At 38.9% G+C, this 12,903-nt stretch overlaps 1 protein-coding gene across 2 annotated transcripts in view; it reads right to left on the bottom strand.

Annotated features, from left to right (window-relative positions):
* Positions 1–3,167: 3,167 nt before the first annotated feature.
* Positions 3,168–12,903, bottom strand: part of lhfpl3 (LHFPL tetraspan subfamily member 3) — a 54,495-nt gene continuing 44,759 nt past the window's right edge. The window contains exons 2-4 of one of the 2 annotated variants that reach the window (XM_022203712.2): positions 10,404–10,634; positions 5,547–5,606; positions 3,168–4,243 (exon numbers count right to left, since the gene is read on the bottom strand). In XM_022203712.2, the coding sequence (XP_022059404.1) occupies positions 5,584–5,606; positions 10,404–10,634 (254 nt within the window). In that variant the 3' untranslated portion in view covers positions 3,168–4,243; positions 5,547–5,583. The remainder of the gene's footprint in view (positions 4,244–5,546; positions 5,607–10,403; positions 10,635–12,903) is intronic. The other variant, XM_022203713.2, reaches the window with a different exon arrangement.

Raw genomic sequence — 12,903 nt, 5'->3', positions numbered from 1 at the left:
GAGTTGTGATTTCTCTGTCTGGAGAGTTTCAATCTGATCATTCTTGAAGCTGATTTTCAGCTGCAACATCTCGGCTTGAATCTCGTCTTTCTCAGTCAGCCTGATCTTCTCCTCCAGTCTTTGAGTCTTTTCTACCAATGCCTGATTTTCTTTCTGCAGCTCCTTATTGTTAGCTTGCACCAGTTTGATCATCTCCAGCAGTTCATTGTTGACGGCGGCCGTCTGTCTTCCGTTGCTCCTCCAACCCTGAATATTAGCTTGCAGCAGTCGGACTTCATTCTGCAGGTTGTTGTTGATGGCGTTGGACTGTTTTTGTCGCTCCTGCAGCTCCTTATTGGTAGCTTGCAGCTGTTGGACTTCCTCCTTCAGCTCATTGTTCTGGTCTTCGAGATGTGATTTCTCTGTCTGGAGAGTTTTAATCCGATCAGTCTTGAACCCGATGACGTTCTCGGTCAGCCAGATCTTCTCCTCCAGCCTTTGAGTCTTTTCTACCAATGCCTGATTTTCTTTCTGCAGCTTGTTTTCTTCCTGCACTTTTGTATTCTTGGTCACCAAGGATTCGACTTGCATTTTCAAGTCCTCATTTTCTTGGTAGTCAGGTTCTCTGTTGACCATGGCATCGGCCGAATTCATGGTCGCAGTCTGGGTCTGGGAAGAGGCCTGGTCTTCGTTTTTCTGGCTCTTGGTCTCCAGCTCGACTCGTTGCTCCATGATTAGCTTTCTCTGCTGAGCCCACAGTTCTGTGATGTTGATCTGAAGTTTACATTCTGGTTGTGTTCTCTGAGCCATGCTGATGGAAATAAAGTCCTGAGTGTTCTCCAGAAATTAAGAAATAATCCAACGGTTTGTCGATGCTGTCGTCTGTCCGATTGTAACAAGAAAACTGCTGTTATAACCTAAGTACCTAGGTTACATTCCTGCATTTTCAACAGTTGTGGATGAATTCTGCAGCAGAGTTCTAAAATCTTTCTTGTGTTTTTCAATTGTCTGTTTATCTGTTTTGTTTTGTTTTTCAGAATGGATGTTTGAAAAAAAACAACCACCATCATTTACCTGCAACATATTACGTGCCAACTTGAGCATGTGGCAAGCATCCATCATTAAAAATACTTTCTCGCCAGTCACCGGAAGCGGGAAAGTGGTTTGAAGCGGCTCTCGTGGCTCTCTCTTCAGCTCACACCCAAGTTGGTTGCACATGCTGACATTGGAGGCATGACCATCCACAGTTGCACATACCACCCGAACGCCCCGTGCATGCAGCTCCTCCAACGCATGACTGAGAAGGACCCTTTGTGTGTCTGGAGACAGACTTCGTCAGGTTGTATGCAATGGGAGCTTTCCAATGTCCTTGTAGGCCAACCACCATGAACACAAGAGCCTCAGTAGGAACATCAGTCTCACTGCTTCCATCACCCATGTCCACAAATCCAGACATTAGACATCATTCTAGCTTGTTGTCATTGGTTGTGTCCATGTTTCTCAAGATAAGGCTGCACCATATTGCCACACTTACCTGTCTTGACCTGCAGAAAGGGAGCATGAGAAAGAAGCTCTGCAAAACAGCCCTCTTTCAGGGGTTTTAGCTGTTAAACGTTTGTACATGTGTAAATGTGGTTTGGGGCAGGGATGTCATGTTCTTGGGATAACTTGAGAATTTACATTACATTTTATTCTCTCTGCTTTGTACATCTATATGATTTAGATATTTTCTGATATATCTTTTTTAATATATATATATGTATGAATTATATTGAGAGTCTATATATGATTTATATAATAATTTTCTCTGATATACTGATTATATTAATACTCCAGATATGATTTATATATATATTATGTTTTTGAGTATATTGATACTCCATATATGATTTATATATGTAGTATGATTTTCTCTGATATATAACTTTTATCTATTATATATATATATATATATATATATATATATATATATATGTGAATGATGTTGATACTCCATCTGTGATTTATATATATTCCTTTTCTCTGATATATAACTTCCATCTATTGTTTTATATAGAAATATGTGTTCATTAGTCAGTATTTTGTTTATATATGTATATATAGCGTAATCATATATTGTCTCTTCAAATTATTAAAATAATTGACTTTACTGCCATTATCTGCTTCTCTAACATATATTAGTGTGTGTGTGTGTGTTTACAGTGTTTCCAAAATACCTGTCTACAGTCGAGCTTAATATCAGAATATTCTGTTACCTATTATTATTATTATCTATTATTCCCGCTATGAATATTAAAATACGCCGAACCATTTGTCCTGTATCATAGCTACATGTATGACGTTTGCAGCAAAAAAAACAAAAACAAAACAACAACACGTGAAAATCAGTTTAATATTCAGAGTAAAGATGGATTAAATGCGCTGAGTGGAGCGGGTGACCGGTCCAAGATGGCGGCCCCATGGCTCGTCAGCGCCGATAGGCAGTAGCGGTTGATGCGGCGTCTACTTTTTATATATGTCTATGTTTCTAGTTAAATGTGCTCCTTTGAGTGGGACCTGGTGACGTTTTCCTGCCAAGGCAAAGCGTCCCCTGATGGAGACACGAACACATGACGGCTAACGTTTCAGTAAACATGAATCCAAAAGGAAGAGTAGCTTTAAGGTGTTCTCGGGCTTTACTGTCAGCTTTATTGTTTTTAGGTGTATGTAGCACACAGGTAAACGAAATCACGTTTTCCTCGTCCATTTCACAGTGCTGAAATAAAAGTGAATGCTATAAAATATAAAAAGACAACACTAAAAAACACAATACACATACATCAGACAATCATACTCACTACTGGGGTGACAATGGGTGAAAATGTGACTGCAGTGGTCTTTTATTATGCACAGAATAATAACTCTATTTGTGTAGCATCTTTCCGAAGAACATGGGCAAAGTGCTTTGACAGGTAGACCGTAGCGATAAAGGAGAAGTAAAAGAGAACTTTACTGGAAGGTGAGTCTATAAAAGTGGGTTTTCAGAAGTGATTTAAGACATCAAACGGTCCTCCCTGGTTATTTGTGCGTCCCCATCACGCTGCTCAGAGAGTGGATTTGGAGCCAGCTTTGAAATAAATGTTTTAAATGAAGTTTTTCAAGTTCAAATAAAATTGTGGTTGGCAGTTGAATCAATGAATAGACATATACGTGTTTAGAATTTAAAATTTATTTTAAATAAAAGGAAAATGGGACATGTAGGAAAAAAATGATGCTGATGATTCAATGGATTTTTTCTCCACTGTATGGCACATAACATCAGCATAAGGGGCTTCGTAAAGTTGAAAATCCACAGATTCATTCTGTTCTCGTCATTTCCGGCTCTGATAAATACAGCTTCCCTTAAGTCCTTTTGGTTCTTCACAATACTGTCGGGTTACAGGATACTCTATGGCACACACTAATAATGGACCAATAGATTGACATTTCAAAGTCAAGACAAAGTACAGGGACGTAATCAACATGTAGCTATACACAAATTATAGACTTTTACTTCACTCTGTTTTTGCACAGTCCTCCCCAACAAAACCTCTAATTACTACCGTTTGGTTCTATCACATCAAACATTTAATTATAACAAAACGGTGCTGTTCTTTCTGTTCGGTTATCCAGCCTGTAATCTTCTGGATTCTTCACATCCTTGGTGACACCACTCCTCTTTAAATCAAAGGTCAAACAGTGTCGGAGCCAAACTCCTTTGGAGGGAGTTTGTTGGCTTGATAAGAAAGAATATCTGACAGCTTTGACCTCAAGCCTGTTAAGTCTCTATTTGTGTCGGTCAAAGTCTGGTTAACGTATTTTGATTTAATTCGATTTGAGCGGCTGCCACTCTGCGGTGTTTGTCCGATCAGTGTCCTGGAGCTGATTCACCACAAGTTTGTCTTATGTTGTTTTCAGATGACACTGGCCTCCTTTCTCACTTCCTCTCACAGAACATTTCAGTTTGAACAGCTTGGGTTAGATGATGCAGCGACATATCAACACAGGCGAACTCTGGCAGTCTTTTGGAGAATTCATCCTGCACAAATTAGCAGTTTGAGATGAATGTGAAGACTATTTTACAGAGGGAGTTTTCGGAGAGGGCAAGAGGCATCGTGGCCTCTTCCAGACCTCCTCTTCTTCTTCTTGACCTGTTGATTCCCCATCAGCTCTGCATCCCAGCCACAGGTTGGACCAGGAGAAGGAAGCCGGATCCTGATGTAACATCACGACTAGACAGCAAGACCTGCAGACATCAAGAACAATAATGGAAGATTTATATAGTTAAGAATCGTGGAAAAATAAATATATGAACCACTTATTTCCTTTCATCCTCTTGTGGTTGATTCAACTTTGTAAATTGCTTATTTTTAAAAGCACGAGTTGTTTTGGAAAACAACCGGATAATATGTTGTCCATGCCTCCCCCCATCTATTCTTAAATTTAAAGAAGGATTTTAATTTAAAAGCACACTAGGAAAACATCGATAGCAAGGTGATTTAAACAGCAAAGAACTGTGCAGAAAATAATGACTCGCTGCCATAATCAGTGAAAGAATGAACTAATTCACATTCATTAAAACAGCATCAGCTAAGTTAATTGAACTACCAATATGATGCAAACATACAGGAGATATTTGCAGATATAGCGTGGATATTTTTCACTGTAAGCATAATTAAGCTTCAAGGAAAAATCTGGACCAGGGCTGTATCTTTCACCAAGGACACAGACATTGCAAATTATTACTCTGCCAAGGAACAGCGGAGATATTTGACGATCTGTGTCATTTGTTTGACTGCATGTCTGTGAGCAACATTACTCAAAAATGGACTAACGGATATGGACGAAGTTTTCAGGGAAGGCCAGAAATGACACAAGGACCAACTGATTAGATTTTGGCAGTGATGCAGCTTATTGTCTGGAATCATGTGAATTTCCCTGGAATTTGTTTTTTTTTTTTTTTGGTGAATGTTCTTAAACAAAATATAAGTTTTACTGATACATATGTAGTCATTTTAGACATTTTTAGGATTTTTTTGGAACATTTTTCCTCATTTTTTGAAAATATTTACAAAAATATTCTTGCCAAATGTGGGGGATTTTTTAAAAATAAAACTTTTAAAGGAAACTTTGAAGGAATTATTGGAATTTTCTTCCTGAAGGTTTTGCAAATTTTCAGAAATTTGTGGATTTTTTTTTGCTGAATTCTTGGAGTTTTTTTCACACAAGGAAACTATATCTTTTGGTGCCCATAAATGAGGACAACAGGAGGGTTAAAGAACTTTTTTTTTCCAGTAAGCAAATTGAATTGTGTGTGTATATTTTTCTCCAAAGTTTTAACTTTAAATCTTGATTATTTTGTGGAAGTGGCATAGCGGTTTAAAAACAAGTTTGGAGGAAACATGTTAACAAAAAAGGGGGCAATTGGCTGTTAAATGGATAGAACTGTATAATCCATTGTCTTTCAGATGGTACATCAAGTTTAGCAGCTACTTCAGGCCTGGTGTAAATGGAGTCTTTGTTATTTTACTTTTGAATAACATACTTACCTGTGTGTGTGTGTGACTGCTGTACCACTGCCAGAAGTTATATGGCATTATTACCGCTCTCTGTGGGGAAATAAAGAAATAACCAGTTCAGTACGTCATGTTATACTGCTATGACTTTTTTATACTGCTATGACTTACACAGCCAGCAGGCGGCAGTGTTAGATTAATTTCCTGCATTCTAAGAAATGACATGGATGTTGCTTGCATTACATAATTATTGCGAGAGATTCATTACATTAACGTAATAATAAAGAATTTTGGAAGTACATTACTTTGTTGAGTTGCAAGTGTTTATTCAAGCTATTTAAAACGCACATGATTGGCCCAACGCGGGTTCCATACTTTCTTGCACATGCGCAATTCGACTGAGAAAGAACCGCCGTATGTCACTGTGAACCTGACTGAATCGTCTTTTCAAGCTACAGCCAACCTTTGTGGTAAGTACACAAATTTTTAAACAAAACTGTCTGTACTTCATGGTACGCATAAGACGGCGAGTGTTTTTGAGTTTTGCACATTAGCTCATTTAATTTGACGTTGGGGTTGTAAAGCTGTGAATCGCTAGCTTAACTTGCACTGTTAAATGATTGGAATTAACCCCCTGAGATCGTGCTACATATGCACGGACATCGTATTTTGGCTTTCCTGCACTGTAACACTTAATTGTGCTCAACTTAAGCGGTTTTCAGGTAGAGCACGGCACCTCGCTCTGAAACCCATTCATGTGTATTGCTTGCGCCGCGCAGTTGAACTTTGAACCCTGTGCGCCATTACGTAGGAACGCTGGGGCTAAGTGGAGGAAAAGGAGGTACGCTGTATGCCTGAATTCCCTGGGGGGCGAATATTTGGATACCAAAATTAATATCCGGATAGTGCCGTAGCGAACGAATATTCGGGTCCAGCCCTAGATATCTGATGTATAATATGAAGCAATAGTAATTAAGATGACTGTTAAGGTTTTCTCCAGTTTATTTACATGTTTGAGACGACGTTATTTAGGCGTGACTCGTGCACTTGAAAGGAACTAAGAGTAATAATTTTGAAGCTTAGTCAGTATTTGTACTTTTGTCATTTTATTTAAAAAAAAGTGCTAAGCACTGAATACTGTTTTGTCTACAGCGGTTTAGTTTACTGCAAGGTTGATGTTGTGCTTTTTTTTCTGTTCTTACTTTTTCCAAGTCAGTGAGCATCAAGTCTGTACTTCCAGGGGCCTGTTTGTTGGGAACATGCCTTACTGTTGATGACCTGATATGTTTTTATTAAAGTCAGGCAAAGTAAAACTACTAACTTGTATTTATTTGAACTACTCACATTGATAAAGTAAGATAGAGCATGTGAAGTACAGTCAGTGAAGTTCTGCAGTGTAAATACAACTTGCTTGTATTGAGTAACTTCAGAATAACTGTTTTTATTACATTGAAAGTAATTGTTTTTATTGAAATCAACACGTAGCCTAGCCGCGCTAGACAACCCACGGCAACGAATTTAATTCTCTGCCAGGGTGGGTCTAGTTACCCTCCACAAGCCTTGAGGTTGGATGCTCCTAAAACTGGACGACGAATCACCATGAAGTGTAGAGTCAGAAGGCGGGCGTAACTAAGGGACGACAGAGGTGTGACGATTCTGACAGAAACAACCAGAAACAACTAGACTAGCCGCGCTAGACAACCCACGGCAACGAATTTAATTCTCTGGGTCGACAACAAAAACGACAACAGTCGTTGAGCTCCATTAGCACCGACTCTGAATAATCTTTCTGTTAACATGTCTGTAATATACTTGAGCTTCACCCATTGACTGTATAAATAAGGCTTCACCGAACTCCCGCATCCTCTGATTTCCGGCGCTCTAGGAGCCTATTCGTTGCGCTGATTGGTTGTATACCTACCCAATTGCTGCACAGTGATTTGATAGACAACCTTTTAGCCCGCCTCCCTCCCTGTCGAGCGTGCCTAGACCCTTGCGTCTTCAGAAACATGGGTCTAGCGCGGCTAGGCTAATCAACACGGCCATTTTCATTACGTTTAACATAATTGTGTTAAGTAAAACCAACATAACTGTATGATGAAGCATTTAAGTACCAAAGTTTGTTAAAATTTACTGAAAAGCATGTAGTAATAATTAGTTTACTGGACGACTTCCTATTTATTTAACCTAGTTTCGTGGGACCGGTTGACATAACTACATTAAGTAAATGTGATGTTTCATGTCTTTGAGTGTGTGATGTTTAAGGTTTCTAACTTGGACAGGGGTCGCTATTCATCCTCCTGAGACGACGAGATAAGAAAAACATCCAATTTAAACTTCATCTGCTGTTTGATGAATCCTCTGCGTTCACTTTCGGCCTCGTATTTCTCGTACATCTGCCTCTCTCTCATCCCCCTCCTCGGCTCATTATCCTCCTCTCTCTTCCCCTCCGTCTTGCCGTCCCTCTCCGGTCTCTTGGTTGATAATGGCTTCTTCCTCGCAGTCACTTTGCTTATACGAGCTAACGGGCAACTGTGTCCCGGCTGATAGGGTGGCTGTGATTCATTTAGACAGGCTGGCAGCAAGCTGTGTAAACAGCCATTAGTAATTCATGACTCTGTCCAGCATCCCCAGGCTTCAATTAACCCTTGCTATTGGTGCATTCTTCCTCTCAGTCACCCATCCTTCCCTCTCGTCGCCGATTGCTTTTCATCTCCGTCCTCCTTCATCTGCTTTCTCCTCCGCCTCCTGCCTTCTCGCTCTTTTAAATAATTCTCTTTGGGTCCGAGTGCAGTTGTCATTTCGCCCAGTCCAAAAAAGAAAAAGTCTCATTGGTAGCAGAAGCAAACAAAGGCAGCCAAGCAGGTGGTGTACAACATCCATCTAATGTATGCAAATTAAGAACTTTGGTATGTGAAATTATGCGGGGAAATAAGAGAAGTTTTTAATTTGAAGCTGCCGGTGGGATGTGCAGGAAATAGCATGATGTCTTTGATGTGCGACGTCTTGTTATTGTACTGAGAAAGGCCAATTTAGCATAAAAACGTACCAGAGGTGTGGAGTCGAGTCACAAATTTCATGTCCTTGGGCTCGACAAAACAAAAAGACTCGCTGTGACTTTACCTGGACTTGAGCCTCATGACTCCTAAACCAAAAGTGGAACAAAGTTTTGGCGAGACCTGCTGACTTTAATAAGTTCAGTGACACTTCTTTTGTTTTGCTTTGAAAATAGCCTGGATCTCATTTCAGGTATAATTTTATTTCGTTGTTGTGCATCAAACCGTCTCTTTTGTTCTACAGTAGGTTTGGAAATGCATTAACGCACATTTACTCACTACGACGCTTTTGGGGATTTCGTGTCAAATGGCAATAAGTTTGGTCAAGCAGAATGTGCTGTTGCTTGTCCAGGACTAGCCTGTTTTAGCTGGAAGCTTGAGTGTATAAAAAGTACAGCTGATTAGTCGATTAGTCCAGGAGTGTCGAGCTCGTTCTAGTTCAGGGGCCACATGCAGCGCAATTTGATCCCAAGAGGGCTGCACCAGTAAAATCAGAGCATAACAGCCTGTGAATAACTCCGTTTATCATTTGCACATGACAAGTTACAGATTGCAGAGTGTCTACAAAGGCACAGAACATTTAGTCATCGCTACGTGGAAGTGAACAATCTCGTATTTTACTTTATGATCAAAGCAACTTGTCAAGATTTAGAAATTATTTTACATAATTTGCATTCATTTCCCCTTCTGTGTAGTAATCCTGACCACCTGAACTGATCCACCAAACAAACTAAATGGGAGAAGGTTAAGTTCTCCCTCTTTCTTTTAAAAATATGCAATTATGCATTAAAAAAGCCAAATAGTTGCTATTAATGTCATCTCTGTATATTCTACACTTTGGAAAGTCATTCCATGGGCTGCATTGGACCATGTGGCGGCCGTTTTTGGCCCGCAGGCCTTATGTTTGACACTCCTGGATTAGTCTGTTGAGTCCTAATCTTTTTGGCTCCATTAATTCTTGAAAGGCTTCATGTGTCTGAATAGCGAGCAGCTAACCGGTGGCTTCATAGATGGTTGAAGAAGTACAACTCTGCAGTATTTGCACAGCAGTTGTGTTTTTGTTGTTGTTTTGTTCACCCCATATTTCCTGCCACCCCTCAGATTGACCCAGCAGCGCACTGGACATCCCAGTCCCCTTGAATTATGTAATTTATCATCTTTTCTTTGGGGTTTTTACCAGTTGCTAAGACAAAAAAGGAAGCATTAGGACGGTTCTCTGGTAGCTTGCAATGCAGTTTGTGTCAGTCTTTCTGATGTATTGATTTCTGAACAAATACCAAATCATCAGATGAATAATTTAGAGGTTGAAAGTGAATTAATAAGTTGCTTCAGTCACAAGATGAGGAATTTGAACTGAACTTCTGGCTCCGTCTAGATAAAAGCATGGCAGCACTTTAACAAAACATCCGTATGCGATGGCCACAGAGCTGCGATTACTTGAATAATTTATTAGTTGTAACTATTTGTCACCAACTAGATTGACAATCAGTTGAGTTTTTTTTTGTTTAACTGAAGAATTAAGTCTGATTAAAGCTTCTAATTGTGAATATTTCCTGATTGTTTGCTCATTAATGACAATAAACTGAATATCTTTGGGTTGTGGACAAAACAAGACATTTGAGGACGATATCTTGTGCTTTGGGAAACACTGATTGACATTTTCCACTGTTTTCTGACAATATATTGGCCAAAACAACTAATTGATTAATTGAGAAATAACAGGCAATCAAAACAAACATTACTTGCAGCGGTAGACTAAAAAATCTCATTCCAAAATGGTTCCAGCTCATAACCAAGGTGTTAGATGTTGACTTAGACATGCGTGTCTTCTTACTGTCTCCCAGCAGCTCCTCGGACATGAGACTGTCCTGGCGGTTTCCGAGTACGAAGGCCAGGAAGGAGAGGATGAGAGCGTCCATGATGCCCATGATGGCCAGGATGTAGGCCCAGCGCACCGAGCAGGCGCCCAGCGTGTACTTGTCCGTCTTTTCACCGCACATCCTCTTCACCTCGTCGCTGTCCCAGCCGTCTGGGTAGATCATGCAGCCCAGGATCAGACACGTACCTGGATCAGGAGGAGGGAAAGATGGGTGAGCGGCCCTAATTAAAAACATTCAGATAAAAATCAACCAAAATCCAGCGAAATTCTTATCTGGAAAAAAAAAAATTCAGGAAAAAAATTCCACAAATTTCTGAAAATTTGGAAGAAAATTCCAATAATTTCTTGAAAGTTTTTTTTTGAAAAAACCCACAAATTTGGCAAGAAAACATACATACATTACATATATATCAACAAAACTGCAAATATTTCCTTTAAGAACATTCACATAAGAATCAACCAAAATCCATCGAAATTCTTATCTAATTTTTTTTAAATTCAGCAAAAAAATTCCACAAATTTCTGAAAATTTGGAAGAAAATTCCAATAATTCCTTGACAGTTTCCCTTGAAAGTTTTATTTTTTGAAAAATCCCACAAATTTGGCAAGAAAATTCCAAATTTGTGAAAAATGAGGAAAAATCTTCCAAAAAAAAAAATCCTGAAAATATCTAAAATGATTACATATATATCAGTAAAACTGCGAATATTTCCTTTAAGAACATTCACATAAAAATCAACCAAAATCCAGCGAATTTTGCTGGATTTTGGTTGATTTTTATGTGAATGTTCTTAAGAAACATTTTTAATATTTCTTTTTTCTACCAAAAAATGTTCAAAGATTTCTCAGAAATGTTGAAAATATCTTTTTTCCCACATTTTCAAATTTTAAAACGAGTCAATTTGACCCGCAGGATGACAGGAGGGTTAAAACATGCCAGTGCTTATGAAAATGCACAAACTAGAAAGTGTTTAGTATTAAATCTAACACCAGTGTGAGTGGTTTTATTTGCATTTGAAGGTCAAAGTATGGGTAAAACATAATATCAAGTAGAAATTGATGGAGGATGGGACATAAATGTTGAGTTTTAAGCAGGTGGACTCTTGGAAAAATGGATAATATAGTACTTAGAACATCATTGTTTTTGTAGATTTTCAGATTCTGGTTTATCCAAGTCATTGAATGCAGCATCACAAGGAAACGTTTGGAGCGCCTTTGTAGAGGGAGGTCACAGGCACAAACAGCGGGTTACAAGAGGAAAAAAATGCAGATAATTATGTAGAAATTAGTCTGGAAAGCAGTGAAGAGACGGGAGGCAGAGCGACGTTAGCACGTGTGGCGAGTCGAGCCGCCTTCATTAGCCGTCTGCTGCACGGCTGACAGTGACGGACCGAGCTGTGAGAGAGCAGAGTCAACTAACAGCACTTTGGAAGTCACCTGGGAGCTGTTTTATGCAATCACACACACTCGTACGCGCTCGCTCGCAGTCAATTGAGGCAATCGAGTCATCCGTGGGTCTGTGTTTATGTGTGACAGCGCTGCCAAAAGCCAAGTCAGAATGTCAGAGGGTTTCTGCGTGTGCGCTTTAGTTAATTTGTGCCTTTAAGTAGAGAGCCAATTTGAGTTTTAGGTAATGAGGGCGAGGGCGGTTTTGGAGAGGAAGGGCACATTGAATGTTAGGACTTGCATGAGGTAAGGTGAAGGTTACCCGGGCACGCCACTGATTTTACACTTGATTGAAGGGCTTTAGAGAGAGGCAGTTGTGGATTAATCCTCCTGTCGTCCCGCGGGTCAAAACTGACCCGTTTTAAAGTTTGAAAATGGGAAGAAAAAATATATTTTCACAGTGAAGCTTCTGATGTCCACATTTTCAACATTTTTGGGAAATGTTTTGATCATTTTTTGGTGAAAAAAAGAAATGTTGAAAAAGTTTCTTGAACATTCACATAAAAATCAACCAAATCCAGCCAATTTTGTTGGATTTTGGTTGATTTTTTTGTGTGAATGTTCTTAAAGAAAATCTTAGAAGTTTTACTGATATATATGTAATCATTTTAGATATTTTCAGGATTTTTTTTCAGGATTTATTTTCAAGATTTTTCCTCATTTTTTGAAAGTATTTACAAGAATATTCTTGACAAATTTGGGGATTTAAAAAAAAAAAAAAAACAACAACTTTTAAGGGACACTTTTAAAGAATTGTTGGAATTTTCTTCCTGAAGATTTTGAAATTTGTGGAATTTTTTTGCTGAATTTTTGGATTTTTTTTAAAGACAGAAACAATATTTTTTTGGGTAAAAAAATGAAGACAACAGGAAGGTTAAATAACTTCATTACTACATTTTTAAATAGAGTGAAGCGAACGGGCGGGATTACTGGAAGTCATAGGATATATGAGTTTGGTAAATTTAACCATAGAAGGGACTGGAGAATAATTTTTACTGTTTATTTTTAC

Source organism: Acanthochromis polyacanthus, chromosome 1, assembly GCF_021347895.1.
Source record: "Acanthochromis polyacanthus isolate Apoly-LR-REF ecotype Palm Island chromosome 1, KAUST_Apoly_ChrSc, whole genome shotgun sequence".
Lineage (NCBI taxonomy): Eukaryota > Metazoa > Chordata > Actinopteri > Pomacentridae > Acanthochromis > Acanthochromis polyacanthus.
This window is presented reverse-complemented; position numbering and strand designations above follow the sequence as displayed.